The sequence below is a fragment of the Oncorhynchus nerka genome, linkage group LG4 (assembly GCF_034236695.1).
Source record: "Oncorhynchus nerka isolate Pitt River linkage group LG4, Oner_Uvic_2.0, whole genome shotgun sequence".
Classification (NCBI taxonomy): Eukaryota; Metazoa; Chordata; class Actinopteri; order Salmoniformes; family Salmonidae; genus Oncorhynchus; species Oncorhynchus nerka.
Window position 1 is genome coordinate 92,431,175 of NC_088399.1, and position 14,018 is coordinate 92,445,192.

Sequence of the window (14,018 nt, forward strand, 5' to 3'; positions counted from 1 at the left end):
GTACTCACTTCAAATTGCAGTTTGAGGAGTACTGTAATCCGACAAAAAACACTTCACAGTACTTAACAGTACTAATCAGTACTAATCTTCACAGACGCTGATGTTCTTCAGGAAAAGACTCAAATCACCACTTTGACACTCTGACTCTTATCAATGCCCTATTGCAGGACACACACACACACACACACACACACAACAGTGTGGTGGTTAGGATAGGATCTCACCTGCGCCTCGTTGCTGCTGAGCGAGTGCAGGTCAAGGTTCTGATCACCCTCGATCTTGAGCTCTGGCTCACAGTCAGCGATGGGCGCCTTGGGCTCTTCCCCGTCCCCTCCTTTCTCCCCCTTCTCTCCCCCGTCCTCCTCGCACTGGGAACGCCTCTTCAGGAAGGAGGAGAAGAGGCGCGAGAGGCCGCGGCCGGCTGAGGTGCGCCGACGGGGTCTCAGCTGCACCTCCTCCTGGGGAGAGGAGTACGAGGGCGAGCCAGTGCTCTGGGGCGAGGTGGCGGGGCTGGTGGCGGCCTGGGACTCAGAGGGTCCGTGGTCAGGAGGCGTGGCCTGATGCTGCTCCGCCTCCTGCTGGCTGGGCTTCTTCTGATGCTGGCTCTCTGTCACCTCGTCTGTTGTCATGGCAATAGCTGAATGGGAAAAACCAACCAGAGAATATAGCTGCTAGCAGCAATGCCAGGGTTCAAGCTGTGGGTCTACTGTGCAACCATCAGGACAAATTGGACACATCCCCCTAGGATGAGCTACCAATGTACTCCTTACCACACTTGCCAAATATCAGAACTCAACATCCCACAGATCATGCAATTAGCTTTTGATGTATTTTGGACCATTTTCAAATGATGTTGACAACTTTAAACGTCTTCTTCTCCATAACTGCTGGACCGATTGGCACCAAATTTGGTATATATATATATATATAACCTTGATGTACACGTCTTCAAATGCAGGACTCAAGCTCAAACAATATGGCCACTATGAGCCAATGAGCTTGCATGAATGGTTTTCCCTGTCCAACTGTGCCACCATGCGGCTAAACAGAACCTTTACAGAATAGCTAGACTCATATCCCTGTGCCAAATTCCCTCACTCTGAGTGGAACCGATCAACAGATATAAACATGCAGCCGTTGTTGCGCCACCATGTGGTCGAGCTGCTGGCATTTGTTGAGTCTTGACCGTGTTTGGAACATGTTGTTACAATACAATTATCAGTGTCTGATTTATCTGCATTCATGTGTTAGACCACGCCCACATGAATGCTTATTGGTCAGTTGTTTGACATACTAGAGTGGAACATATAGTGTTGAGAGACCTCCATAAAGGCCATATATTAAATTCTGTGCAGATCGGTCATTCGGTGTATTTGAAGTGTTTTTCACAAAAATTCGAAATGGTGGAAAATCCATTAAGGCAGACCTCACGGGTTCTTGAGGTAAATGTGTTCTTTGTGAAGAGACGGACCTATGTACCAAGTTTCACGACTCTACATCACACGTGGTGAGGGGCGTGAGCTTTCAAAGTTTGCATTTTCAATGGCTTGTTATAGCACCACCATATAGCACGCTTGTTATAGCACCACCATATAGCACGCTTGTTATAGCACCACCATATAGCACGCTTGTTATAGCACCACCATATAGCACGCTTGTTATAGCACCACCATATAGCACGCTTGTTATAGCACCACCATATAGCACGCTTGTTATAGCACCACCATATAGCACGCTTGTTATAGCACCACCATATAGCACGCTTGTTATAGCACCACCATATAGCACGCTTGTTATAGCACCACCATATAGCACGCTTGTTATAGCACCACCTGTTATAGCACCACCATTGGTTTAGTTGGTATTGAATCGCATGGGAGGAATTGCCTAATAATGATGAACGCCAAGAAATACAATAGGGCTTCGCTGCTTGAACCCATAACAATTATTTGGTTGGGTAGTTTACCTGGGATTGGATCCCATGTTATTACATTGTTCACAACATTGTCATTAGTTCCTATTGAGCCTATTTGCACAGGGTCATTAAAGCTGCTGATTCTGCTCTTCCTGATTCAATACGGTGCAGATGGTGTGGGGGGGGGGGAGAAACAACACACAGAGAGACAGAGAGGGAGACAGAGAGAGCAAGACAGAGACAGAGAGAGACAGAGAGAGAGAGAGCAAGACAGAGACAGAGAGAGAGCACGACAGAGAGAGAGAGAGAGCAAGATAGAGAGAGAGAGAGAGAGAGAGAGAGCGAGCAAGACAGAGAGAGAGAGAGAGCAAGACAGAGAGAGAGAGATCAAGACAGAGAGAGAGAGATCAAGACAGAGAGAGAGAGATCAAGACAGAGACAGAGAGAGAGAGAGCAAGACAGAGAGAGAGAGATCAAGACAGAGAGAGAGAGATCAAGACAGAGACAGAGAGAGAGCACGACAGAGAGAGAGAGAGAGCAAGACAGAGAGAGAGCAAGACAGAGAGAGAGCGAAAGAGAGAGAGAGAGCAAGACAGAGACAGAGGGAGAAAGAGAGAGACGGAGAGCGAGCAAGACAGAGAGAAACAGAGAGAGCGAAACAGAGAGAGCAAGACAGAGAGACAGAGAGAGAGCGAGACAGAGAGAGAGAGAGAGAGAGAGAGAGCGAGAGAGAGAGACAGAGAGAGAGAGAGAGACAGAGAGGGAGACAGAGAAAAAGAGAGCGAGACAGAGACAGAGAGCGACGGAGAGAGAGCGAGACAGAGAGAGAGAGAGAGCACGACAGAGAGAGAGAGAGAGCAAGACAGAGAGAGAGCAAGACAGAGAGAGAGCGAAAGGGAGAGAGAGAGCAAGACAGAGACAGAGGGAGAAAGAGAGAGACGGAGAGCGAGCAAGACAGAGAGAATCAGAGAGAGCGAAACAGAGAGAGCAAGACAGAGAGACAGAGAGAGAGCGAGACAGAGAGAGAGAGAGAGAGAGAGAGAGAGAGAGAGAGAGAGACAGAGAGAGAGAGACAGAGAGGGAGACAGAGAAAAAGAGAGCGAGACAGAGACAGAGAGCGACGGAGAGAGAGCGAGACAGAGAGAGAGAGAGAGAGAGAGAGAGAGAGAGACAGAGAGAGAGAGAGACAGGGAGAGAGAGAGAGAGAGAGAGAGAGAGAGACAGAGAGAGAGAGAGAGAGAGAGAAAAAGAGAGTTTAAGCAAGAGAGAGATGAATGAGAATACAGACAGAGACTAACAGAGAGACACAGACAGAAAGAGAGAGACCACTTCTCCAATCTTTTTGGTTCTATAACAAAGAATAAAGAGCAAAAACATATACAGCAGGGGTGTCAAAGTCAAATGGACGGAGGGCCAAATAAAAAAATCAGCTACAAGACGAGGGCCGGACTGTTCGAATGTTCATTGAAAAATTTTTAAATGACGCATATAGTCTAGTGAACCTAATTGAACCTACTGAAAACCTAACAAATATATTACAATATGATCAGATAAATAAAGCAATATTTTCTTATGGCTCTGTCAGTAATCTTTAATTTTCAACAGACACAAAAGACAAATTTCCTTTATATAAATATCCCCATAACATGAACATTAAATGAAAGAAACCGGTATTCAAGGCACCATCAGTAGACTATATTTTCTATTTTAGCAAAAGTGGGCTAAATTTACTTCAAAGAAAAAACAATAATAGCAATTTTCTATCATCCACTCAACTGAAATATTTTTAAAATATAATTGGATTGAAATACAAAAAAATAAAGTGCAAAAATCTATTAATCAAAAACAACACTTTGTTTAAGGAGAAGTAACATGCAGTGAAAACAAATATTAAATTTTAACTTTTAAACTTGAACTGAGTAAAAACTCTAAATATGTGATTGCACAGTAATGTTCACTTGTTTGAGGTTGAGGGTGATACTTGGTGGTGTCCCATCTTTTCCACAAGTTCATCAATGTTCGGGTAAGGCTCTGAGCTGAAGAAATCCTCAGAATTGAGTGGAGGTGTTCAGCAGTAAGTCGACTTCTGTGTGATGTTTTGTTCAGGTTCATCAAAGAAAACAGTTGTTCACACAGGTATGTGCTGCCAAACATAGACAACGTTTGAGCAGCCTGGATGCGCAGCTGGGGCATTGTGCCGGGAGGAAACGGGCGAACTCCGCAGCACCCACTGCCGCATATTTTGCCCTCAGTGCATCATTGCATTGGAGGTCAATCAACTCCATTTGGAGGTTTGGTGGTGAGCTTTCCACGTCAACAGCAAATGGGTTACCGAGCAGTTCCAACCTGCTTTTTTGTGCTTCAAAGTCAGCAAATCGGCGTCGAAAGTCAGCGGCAAGCATACCTATTTTATCAGCCAACTGTGTGCTCGGGAACGCACTGGTAGAGAGCTTCTCTTTCATGGTCTGGCAGCTGGGAAAGTGGCTCAAATTTTCTTTCCGCATCTGCGTCTCCCACAGAGTCAGTTTGGTTTTAAATGCCTTCACTGTACTGTACATATCAGAGATGACACGATCCCGACCCTGCAGCTGCAAGTTTATTGCATTCAGATGACTCGTAATGTCACACAGAAAAGCCATTTCACACAGAAACATTTCGTCTCGGAGTTGTGTTGTGTCTTTCCCTTTGCTGTCCAAGAACAGACAAATCTCCTCACGAAGCTCGAAACATCTTTGAAGCACCTTTCCTGGCTTAGCCATCGCACCTCTGTGTGATAAGGCAAATCACCATGCTCCGTTTCTAACTCCGTCAGAAATGCCTTGAACTGGCGGTGATTCAAACCTTTGGCTCTGATAAAGTTAACTGTGCGCGTGATGATGCTCATTACATGCTCCATTTTCAAGGCTTTACCGCACAACGCTTCCTGGTGTATGATACAATGATAAGCTGTCAGCTCACCTGTCGCGTTTTCCTCTTGCATCTTTTCCCGTATCTTCGCCACCAGTCCGCTCCTGTGTCCACACATCGCAGGTGCTCCGTCGGTTGTCAAACCCACGAGTTTTTCCCAAGGCAGCTCCATCTCATTTACACATCTTGACACCTCTTCATACAAATCATGCCCCGTAGTTGTGCCATGCATAGGACGTAAAGCCAAAAACTCCTCTGTCACGCTTAGGTTGGAGTCCACTCCGCGGATGAAAATTGACAACTGGGCAATGTCAGAAATGTCGGTGCTCTCATCCACAGCCAAGGAATATGCAATAAAATCTTTTCCCTTTTTCACAAGCTGCTCTTTTAGATTGATGGACAACTGGTCTACTCTCTCGGCAATGGTGTTTCTGCTCAGACTCACATTTAAAAAGAGTTGCCTTTTTCTGGGCAAACTTCGTCACAAACTTTAATCATGCAGTTTTTGATGAAATCCCCTCCGTAAATGGCCGGGCTGATTTAGCGATCTCTTCTGCCAAAATAAAACTGGCCTTGACAGCAGCCTGGCCTTGTGATTTGGCTTTTTTGAACAGAGCCTGTCGAGATTTGAGGCCTCGTTTTAATTCCTCTGCCTTTTGTAGCCTTTGTTCCATGTCCATATTCTTGTTTTTGTCCGCGTGTTTCGTTTCATAATGTCGTCTCAGATTATACTCTTTCAGTACCGCCACACTTTCTCCACACAGAAGACACACAGGTTTTCCAGCTACCTTCGTGAACATATACTCCGACTCCCACCTTGTTTGAAACCCCCGGTTCTCAGTATCCACCTTCCGTTTTGCCATTTTTGATGGGTATCTGAAAGTTAATTTTACTGTGATGCTGACGACTGCTGTGCCAATAAATATTGAAATGAAGCAGCCTACTGCTCGGTGCGTCACCTTTGCATTGTGGGAAATGTAGTATTGGTGCGTGTAAAAGATCTGCGGGCTGCCGGCTTGCTGCGGGCCGGTTCTAATAATAAATCAAGATCATCCCAGGGGCCGTAAAAAACCTTCTTGCGGGCCGGATGTGGCCCGCGGGCCTTGACTCTGACATATGTGATATACAGGATCAAATACAAATCTTAGAATCAACTATTAAAGACTACCAGAAGCCACTGGATTCTCCAATTACCTTGAATGAGCTACAGGACAAAATAAAAACCCTCCAACCCAAAAAGGCCTGTGGTGTTGATGGTATCCTTAATGAAATGATCAAATATACAGACAACAAATTCCAATTGGCTATACTAAAACTCTTTAACATCATCCTTAGCTCTGGCATCTTCCCCAATATTTGGAACCAAGGATTGATCACACCAATCCACAAAAGTGGAGACAAATTTGACCCCTATAACTACCATGGGATATGCGTCAACAGCAACCTTGGGAAAATCCTCTGCATTATCATTAACAGCAGACTCGTACATTTCCTCAATGAAAACAATGTGCTGAGCAAATGTCAAATTGGCTTTGTACCAAATTACCGTACAACAGACCATGTATTCGCCTCACCCTACTAGAATCTGAAGTCAAATGTCTACTGTTTGCTGATGATCTGGTGCTTCACCAACCAAGGAGGCCCTACAGCAGCACCTAGATCTTCTGCACAGATTCTGCCAGACCTGGGCCCTGACAGTAAATCTCAGTAAGACCAAAATAATGGTGTTCCAAAAAAGGTCCAGTCGCCAGGACCACAAATACAAATTCCATCTAGACACCATTGACCTAGAGCACACAAAAAACTATACAAACCTTGGCCTAAACATCAACGCCACAGGTAACTTCCACAAAGCTGTGAACGATCTGAGAGACAAGGCTAGGACATTGAATCAGTCATAGAGCCCATTGTCCTTTATGGTTGTGAGGTCTGGGGTCCGCTCACCAACCAAGATTTCACAAAATGGGACAAACACTAAAATTGAAACTCTGCATGCAGAATTCTGCAAAAATATCCTCCGTGTACAACGTAGAACACCAAATAATGCATGCAGAGCAGAATTAGGCCGATACTCAGTAATGATCAAAATCCAGAAAAGAAAAGTTAAATTCTACAACCACCTAAAAGGAAGCGATTCCCAAACCTTCCATAACAAAGCCATCACCTACAGAGAGATGAACCTGGAAAAGAGTCCCCTAAGCAAGCTGGTCCCGGGGCTCTGTTCACCAAAACAAACAGACCCCACAGAACCCCAGGACAGCAACACAATTAGACCCAACCAAATCATGAGAAGACAAAAAGATAAATACTTGACACATTGGAAAGAATTAACAAAAAAACAGAGCAAACTAGAATGCTATTTGGCCCTAAACAGAGAGTACACAGTGGCAGAATACCTGACCCCTGTGGCTGACCCAAACTGAAGGAAAGCTTTGACTATGTACTCAGTGAGCATAGCCTTGCTATTGAGAAAGGCCGCCGTAGGCAGACATGGCTCTCAAGAGAAGACAGGCTATGTGCACACTGCCCACAAAATGAGGTGGAAACTGAGCTGCACTTCCTAACCTCCTGCCCAATGTATGACCATATTAGAGAGACATATTCCCCTCAGATTACACAGATCCACAAAGAATTCGAAAACAAACCCAATTTTGAAAAACTCCCATATCTACTGGGTGAAATTCCACAGTGTTCCATCACAGCAGCAAGATTTGTGACCTGTTACCACAAGAAAAGGGCAACCAGTGAAGAACAAACACCATTGTAAATACAACCCATATTTATGCTTATTTATTTTCCCTTGTGTACTTTAACCATTCGTACATTGTTACAACACTGTATATATATAATATGACATTTGTAATGTCTTTATTGTTTTGAAACTTCTGTATGTGTAATGTTTATTGTTTATTTTTATTGTTTACTTCCCTTCTATATATATATCTACCTCACTTGCTTTGGCAATGTTAACACATGTTTCCCATGCCAATAAAGTCCCTTGAATTGAATTGAATTGAGAGACAGACAGACAGGAGAGAGACAGACAGATGAGAGAGAGACAGACAGACAGAAAGACAGAGAGAGAGAGAGAGGACAGACAGAAAGACAGAGAGAGAGAGAGAGGACAGACAGAAAGACAGAGAGAGAGAGAGAGGACAGACAGAAAGACAGAGAGAGAGAGAGGACAGACAGAAAGACAGAGAGAGAGAGAGAGGACAGACAGAAAGACAGAGAGAGAGAGAGGACAGACAGACAGACAGACAGACAGACAGACAGACAGACAGACAGAGGACAGACAGACAGAGGACAGACAGACAGACAGACAGACAGACAGACAGACAGACAGACAGACAGACAGACAGACAGACAGACAGACAGACAGACAGACAGACAGACAGACAGACAGACAGACAGACAGACAGACAAAGAGAGAGATACAGAGAGAACAGACACAGAGAGAGAAAAAGAGACAGAGACAGACAGACAGAGCGCGATAGAGAATGGCTGAGCCAAGCAACACTACACTGTTCAGCTAAGCCTCGGCAGCAGAGCTGTAGGACAACTGCAGAGTCTAAGCTCCCATTGCTCCATAATCATCAGTTTAAACGGAGATAGTTTATCATGGATGATGACGATAGCTAACCCCTTAGGTGACTGTTAGATCTAGACCTAAAATCTTAAACCTCACAGAGGTAGTATTGCATTAAATCCCAGGCAGCCATTTATGCTACACATGCCCAGGAAGAGTTGAGAGGAGGGAGAGAAGAGGTAGCCATTCATATTATATTAACAGTTTTATCATTGATATTATATTTGTTATCATGGAGTGGACTTTTACAGCCCCCCCCCCCCCCTTTAAATAGTTTAATTTGGGTCAAACGTTTCGGGTAGCCTTCCACAAGCTTCCCACAATAAATTGGGTGAATTTTGGCCCATTCCTCCTGACAGAGTTGGTGTAACCGAGTCAGGTTTGTAGGCCTCCTTGCTTGCACACGCTTTTTCAGATCTGCCCACACATTTTCTATTGGATTGGAGTCAGGGCTTTGTGATGGCCACTCCAATACCTTGACTTTGTTGTCCTTAAGCCAACTTTGGAAGTATGCTTGGGGTCATTGTCCATTTGGAAGACCCATTTGCGACCAAGCTTTAACTTCCTGATTGATGTCTTGAGATGTTGCTTCAATATATCCACATCATTTTCCTACCTCATGATGCCATCTATTTTGTGAAGTGCACCAGTCCCTCCTGCAGCAAAGCACCCCCACAACATGATGTTGCTACCCCCGTGCTTCACAGTTGGGATGGTGTTCTTCGGCTTGCAAACCTACCCCGTTTTCCTCCAAACATAACGATGGTCATTATGGCCAAACAGTTCTATTTTTGTTTCATCAGACCAGAGGACATTTCTCCAAAAAGTACCATCTTTGTCCCCATGTGCAGTTGCAAACCGTAGTCTGGCTTTTATGTGGCGGTTTTGGAGCAGTGGCTTCTTCCTTGCTGAGCGGCCTTTCAGGTTATGTCGATATAGGACTCATTTTACTGTGGATGTAGATACTTTCGTACCTGTTTCCTCCAGCATCTTCACAAGGTCCTTTGCTGTTGTTCTGGGATTGATTTGCACTTTTTGCACCAAAGTACATTAATCTCTAGGAGACAGAACGTGTCTCCTTCCTGAGCGGTATGATGACTGTGTGGTCCCATGGTGTTTATACTTGCGCACGATTGTTTGTACAGATGAACGTGGCACGTTCAGGTGTTTGGAAATTTCTCCCAAGGATGTACCAGACTTGTGGAGGTCTACAATTGTTTTTCTGAGGTCTTGGCTGATTTCTTTTGATTTTCCCATGATGTCAAGCAAAGACGCACTGAGTTTGAAGGTAGACCTTGAAATACATCCACATGTACACCTCCAATTGACTCAAATGATGTCAATTAGCCTTACAGAAGCTTATACAGCCATGACATAATTTTCTGGAATTTTCCAAGCTGCACAGTGAACTTAGTGTATGTAAACTTCTGACCCACTGGAATTGTGATACAGTGAAATAATCTGTCTGTAAACAATGTTAACAAGAAATGTGTGGAGTGGTTGAAAAACGAGTCTTAATGACTCCAACATAAGTGTATGTAAACTTCTGACTTCAACTGTACATCACATGCATTACTTTAATTTCCCTGCATCAGTACAAGCAGGAAATGCATCACATATGCCTCATTCATTCCAACTAGGCTGGTTTTGGATTTCTCCCTGACCAATATGGCTGCCATTTCCACCCAACTATGGAACTTTGAGGGATTATGACATAGCCCCTCTAGTAATTTAATAAGATCTCTGTGGTTAGAAGTCTGGTAATCCTTCTCAACGGAAGACCAATCCTGACCACTATCACTCATCGCCTATTAGTGTTAAATCTATTGCATAGAGAAGATGTGATTAATCATAAAATACACCATCGTTACTTTACCCAGCCCTGCCAACGAGCCCAGTCCAGCCCTGCCGAGGAGCCCAGCCCAGCCCTGCCAACGAGCCCAGCCCAGCCCAGTCCAGTCCAGCCGAGGAGCCCAGCCCAGCCCTGTCGAGAAGCCCAGCCCAGCCCTGCCAACGAGCCCAGTCCAGTCCAGCCGAGGAGCCCAGCCCAGCCCTGCCAACGAGCCCAGCCCAGTCCAGTCCAGCCGAGGAGCCCAGCCCAGCCCTGACAACGAGCCCAGCCCAGCCCAGCCCAGTCCAGTCCAGCTGAGGAGCCCAGCCCAGTCTAGCCGAGGAGCCCAGCCCAGTCCAGCCGAGGAGCCCAGCCCAGCCCTGTCGAGAAGCCCAGCCCAGCCCTGCCAACGAGCTCTGGATAAGAGCGTCTGCTAAATGACTTAAATGTAATGATGTAAATGAGCTCAGTCCAGTCCAGCCGAGGAGCCCAGCCCAGCCCTGCCAACGAGCCCAGCCCAGCCCAGCCCAGCCCAGTCCAGTCCAGCTGAGGAGCCCAGCCCAGTCCAGCCGAGGAGCCCAGCCGAGGAGCCCAGCCCAGCCCAGTCCAGCCGAGGAGCCCAGCCCAGTCTAGCCGAGGAGCCCAGCCCAGCCTAGGAGCCCAGCCCAGTCCAGTCCAGGAGCCCAGCCCAGCCCAGCCCTGCCAACGAGCCCAGCCCAGCCCAGTCCAGTCGAGGAGCCCAGCCCAGCCCTGTCGAGAAGCCCAGCCCAGCCCTGCCAACGAGCCCAGTCCAGTCCAGCCGAGGAGCCCAGCCCAGCCCTGCCAACGAGCCCAGCCCAGCCCAGCCCAGTCCAGTCCAGCTGAGGAGCCCAGCCCAGTCCAGCCGAGGAGCCCAGTCCAGCCGAGGAGCCCAGCCCAGCCCAGCCGAGGAGCCCAGCCCAGTCCAGCCGAGGAGCCCAGCCCAGTCCAGCCGAGGAGCCCAGCCCAGTCCAGCCGAGGAGCCCAGCCCAGTCTAGCCGAGGAGCCCAGCCCAGCCCAGGAGCCCAGCCCAGGAGCCCAGCCCAGTCCAGCCCAGGAGCCCAGCCCAGTCCAGCCGAGGAGCCCAGCCCAGTCCAGCCTAGGAGCCCAACCCAGCCGAGCAGCCCAGTCCAGCCGAGGAGCCCAGCCGAGGAGCTCAGCCGAGGAGCCCAGCCCAGCCGAGGAGCCCAGCCCAGCAGAGAAGCCCAGCCCAGCAGAGAAGCCCAGCCCAGCCCTGCCAACGAGCCCAGCCCTGCCAACGAGCCCAGCCCAGTCCTGCTGACGAGCCCAGCCCAGCCAAGGAGCCCAGCCCAGTCCTGCTGTACCCAGTCTGATAGTAGTAATGAGAAATTAATCTAGTTGCTTCCCTGAGAGGGGGCCAAATCCGACAGAAAATAACAGTAGCACACAACTAGCCCAGTCCAAGATCTGCGCTGGCTTACCAATATATGATCATAATATTTGGCAAGACAGCACAGACAGATCTGGGACCAGGCTAGCAAATAACCTTCAGTGTTTTGCATTCTCTTGGATCTCTCCTGATAATCTAGTCACGGTGTGTGTCTACTATTTTTCAGACCAGGAGGTTCTACTCAAAGTACAGTAGGTACAGGTCAGAACAGTAGAGGACTGCCTTAGAGGAACACAAGGGCCCTTCAACTCTTGAACTCTTAATACAGCGTGTGAGGCTCTACAGTTCAGAGAGCAGTGAGTTGACTTTATCAGACGCTCGTTTGGAGCTCTCAGTGGACCGAGGAGACCTCGGGTATGTGTCCCAAATGGAACCCTATTCACTATATAGTACACTACTTCTGACCAGGGCCCATAGACACATCCCAGGTCTACTGTTCAGCCTCTCTCTGCTCTAAGTCTCCTCCACTCTCAGCTGCTCAGCAGTTAGTTGAGCCATAATTACCATAATCAAATAATCATCTGAATTCCAGTCTTTAAACAGTGACTCACTGCTCTGCCCTGCTCAGCCCCGAAGCTCCCCAGTCCTGCTCAGCCCCACAGCTCCCCAGCCCTACTCAGCCCTGCTCAGCCCCGTAGCTCCCCAGCCCTACTCAGCCCTGCTCAGCCAAGTAGCTCCCCAGCCCTGCTCAGCCCCGTAGCTCCCCAGCTCTGCTCAGCCCCGTAGCTCCCCAGCCCTGCTCAGCCCTGCTCAGCCCTGTAGCTCCCCAGCCCTGCTCAGCCCCGTAGCTCCCCAGCCCTACTCAGCCAAGTAGCTCACCAGGCCTGCTCAGCCCTGCTCAGCCCTGCAGCTCCCCAGCCCTGCTCAACCCCACAGCTCCCCAGCCCTACTCAGCCAAGTAGCTCCCCAGCCCTGCTCAGCCCTGTAGCTCCCCAGCCCTGCTCAACCCCACAGCTCCCCAGCCCTGCTCAGCCCTGTAGCTCCCCAGCCCTACTCAGCCCCGTAGCTCCCCAGCCCTACTCAGCCCCGTAGCTCCCCAGCCCTGCTCAACCCCACAGCTCCCCAGCCCTACTCAGCCAAGTAGCTCCCCAGCCCTGCTCAGCCCCGTAGCTCCCCAGCTCTGCTCAGCCCCGTAGCTCCCCAGCCCTGCTCAGCCCTGCTCAGCCCTGTAGCTCCCCAGCCCTGCTCAGCCCCGTAGCTCCCCAGCCCTGCTCAGCACCGTAGCTCCCCAGCCCTGCTTAGCCCCGCAACTCCCCAGCCCTGCTCAGCCCTGCAGCTCCCCAGCCCTGCTCAGCCCTGCAGCTCCCCAGACCTGCTCAGCCCTTCAGCTCCCCAGCCCTGCAGCTCCCCAGCCCTGCAGGTCCTCAGCCCTGCTCAGCCCTGCAGGTCCCCAGCCCGGCTCAGCCCTGCAGGTCCCCAGCCCGGCTCAGCCCTGCAGGTCCCCAGCCTGGCTCAGCCCTGCAGGTCCCCAGCCCGGCTCAGCCTTGCAGGTCCCCAGCCCTGCTCAGCCCTGCAGCTCCCCAGCCCTGCTCAGCCTGCTCAGCCCTGCAGCTCCCCAGCCCTGCTCAGCCTGCTCAGCCCTGCAGCTCCCCAGCCCTGCTCAGCCTGCTCAGCCCTGCAGCTCCCCAGCCCGGCTCAGCCCTGCAGGTCCCCAGCCCGGCTCAGCCCTGCAGGTCCCCAGCCCTGCTCAGCCCTGCAGCTCCCCAGCCCTGCTCAGCCCTGCAGCTCCCCAGCCCTGCTCAGCCCTGCAGCTCCCCAGCCCTGCTCAGCCCTTCAGCTCCCCAGCGCTGCTCAGCCCTGCAGGTCCCCAGCCCGGCTCAGCCCTGCAGGTCCCCAGCCCTGCTCAGCCCTGCAGCTCCCCAGCCCTGCTCAGCCTGCTCAGCCCTGCAGCTCCCCAGCCCTGCTCAGCCCTGCTCAGCCCTGCAGCTCCCCAGCCCTGCTCAGCCCTGCAGCTCCCCAGCCCTGCTCAGCCCTGCAGCTCCCCAGCCATGCAGCTCTCCAGCCCTGCAGCTCCCCAGCCCTGCTCAGCCCTGCAGCTCCCCAGCCCGGCTCAGCCTTGCAGGTCACCGCAAGAGGACACCGCATAATGATCAATGATGTTTAAGAAGATTCCTAGAGTGTCAGCTAAAGACTTACAGAAATCTCTGGAACATGCTAACATCTCTGTTGAAGAGTCTACGATACGTAAAACACTAAACAAGAATGGTGTTCATGGGAGGACACCACAGAAAAAGCCACTGCTGTCCAAAAACAACATTGCTACAGGCATGAAGTTTGCAAAAGTGCACCTGGACGTTCCACAGGGCTACTGACAAAATATTCTGTGGACAGATGAAACTACACTTGA

At 49.6% G+C, this 14,018-nt stretch overlaps 2 protein-coding genes across 2 annotated transcripts in view; one reads left to right on the top strand and one right to left on the bottom strand.

The window, feature by feature from the left end:
- LOC115128830 (protein 4.1-like) overlaps positions 1 to 631 on the bottom strand; it is a 134,629-nt gene extending 133,998 nt beyond the window's left edge. The window contains exon 1 of the mRNA XM_065018034.1: positions 225 to 631. Coding sequence (XP_064874106.1) covers positions 225 to 629 — 405 coding nt within the window. The 5' untranslated portion in view covers positions 630 to 631. The remainder of the gene's footprint in view (positions 1 to 224) is intronic.
- Positions 632 to 1,400: 769 nt separating this feature from the next.
- Positions 1,401 to 13,758, top strand: LOC135571548 (uncharacterized). Its single transcript, XM_065018149.1, has 6 exons — positions 1,401 to 1,507; positions 10,292 to 10,670; positions 10,802 to 11,532; positions 11,957 to 12,025; positions 12,215 to 12,341; positions 12,844 to 13,758. Exons 1-6 carry the CDS (start codon positions 1,401 to 1,403, stop codon positions 13,756 to 13,758), a joined length of 2,328 nt encoding a protein of 775 aa, XP_064874221.1.
- Positions 13,759 to 14,018: the final 260 nt, after the last annotated feature.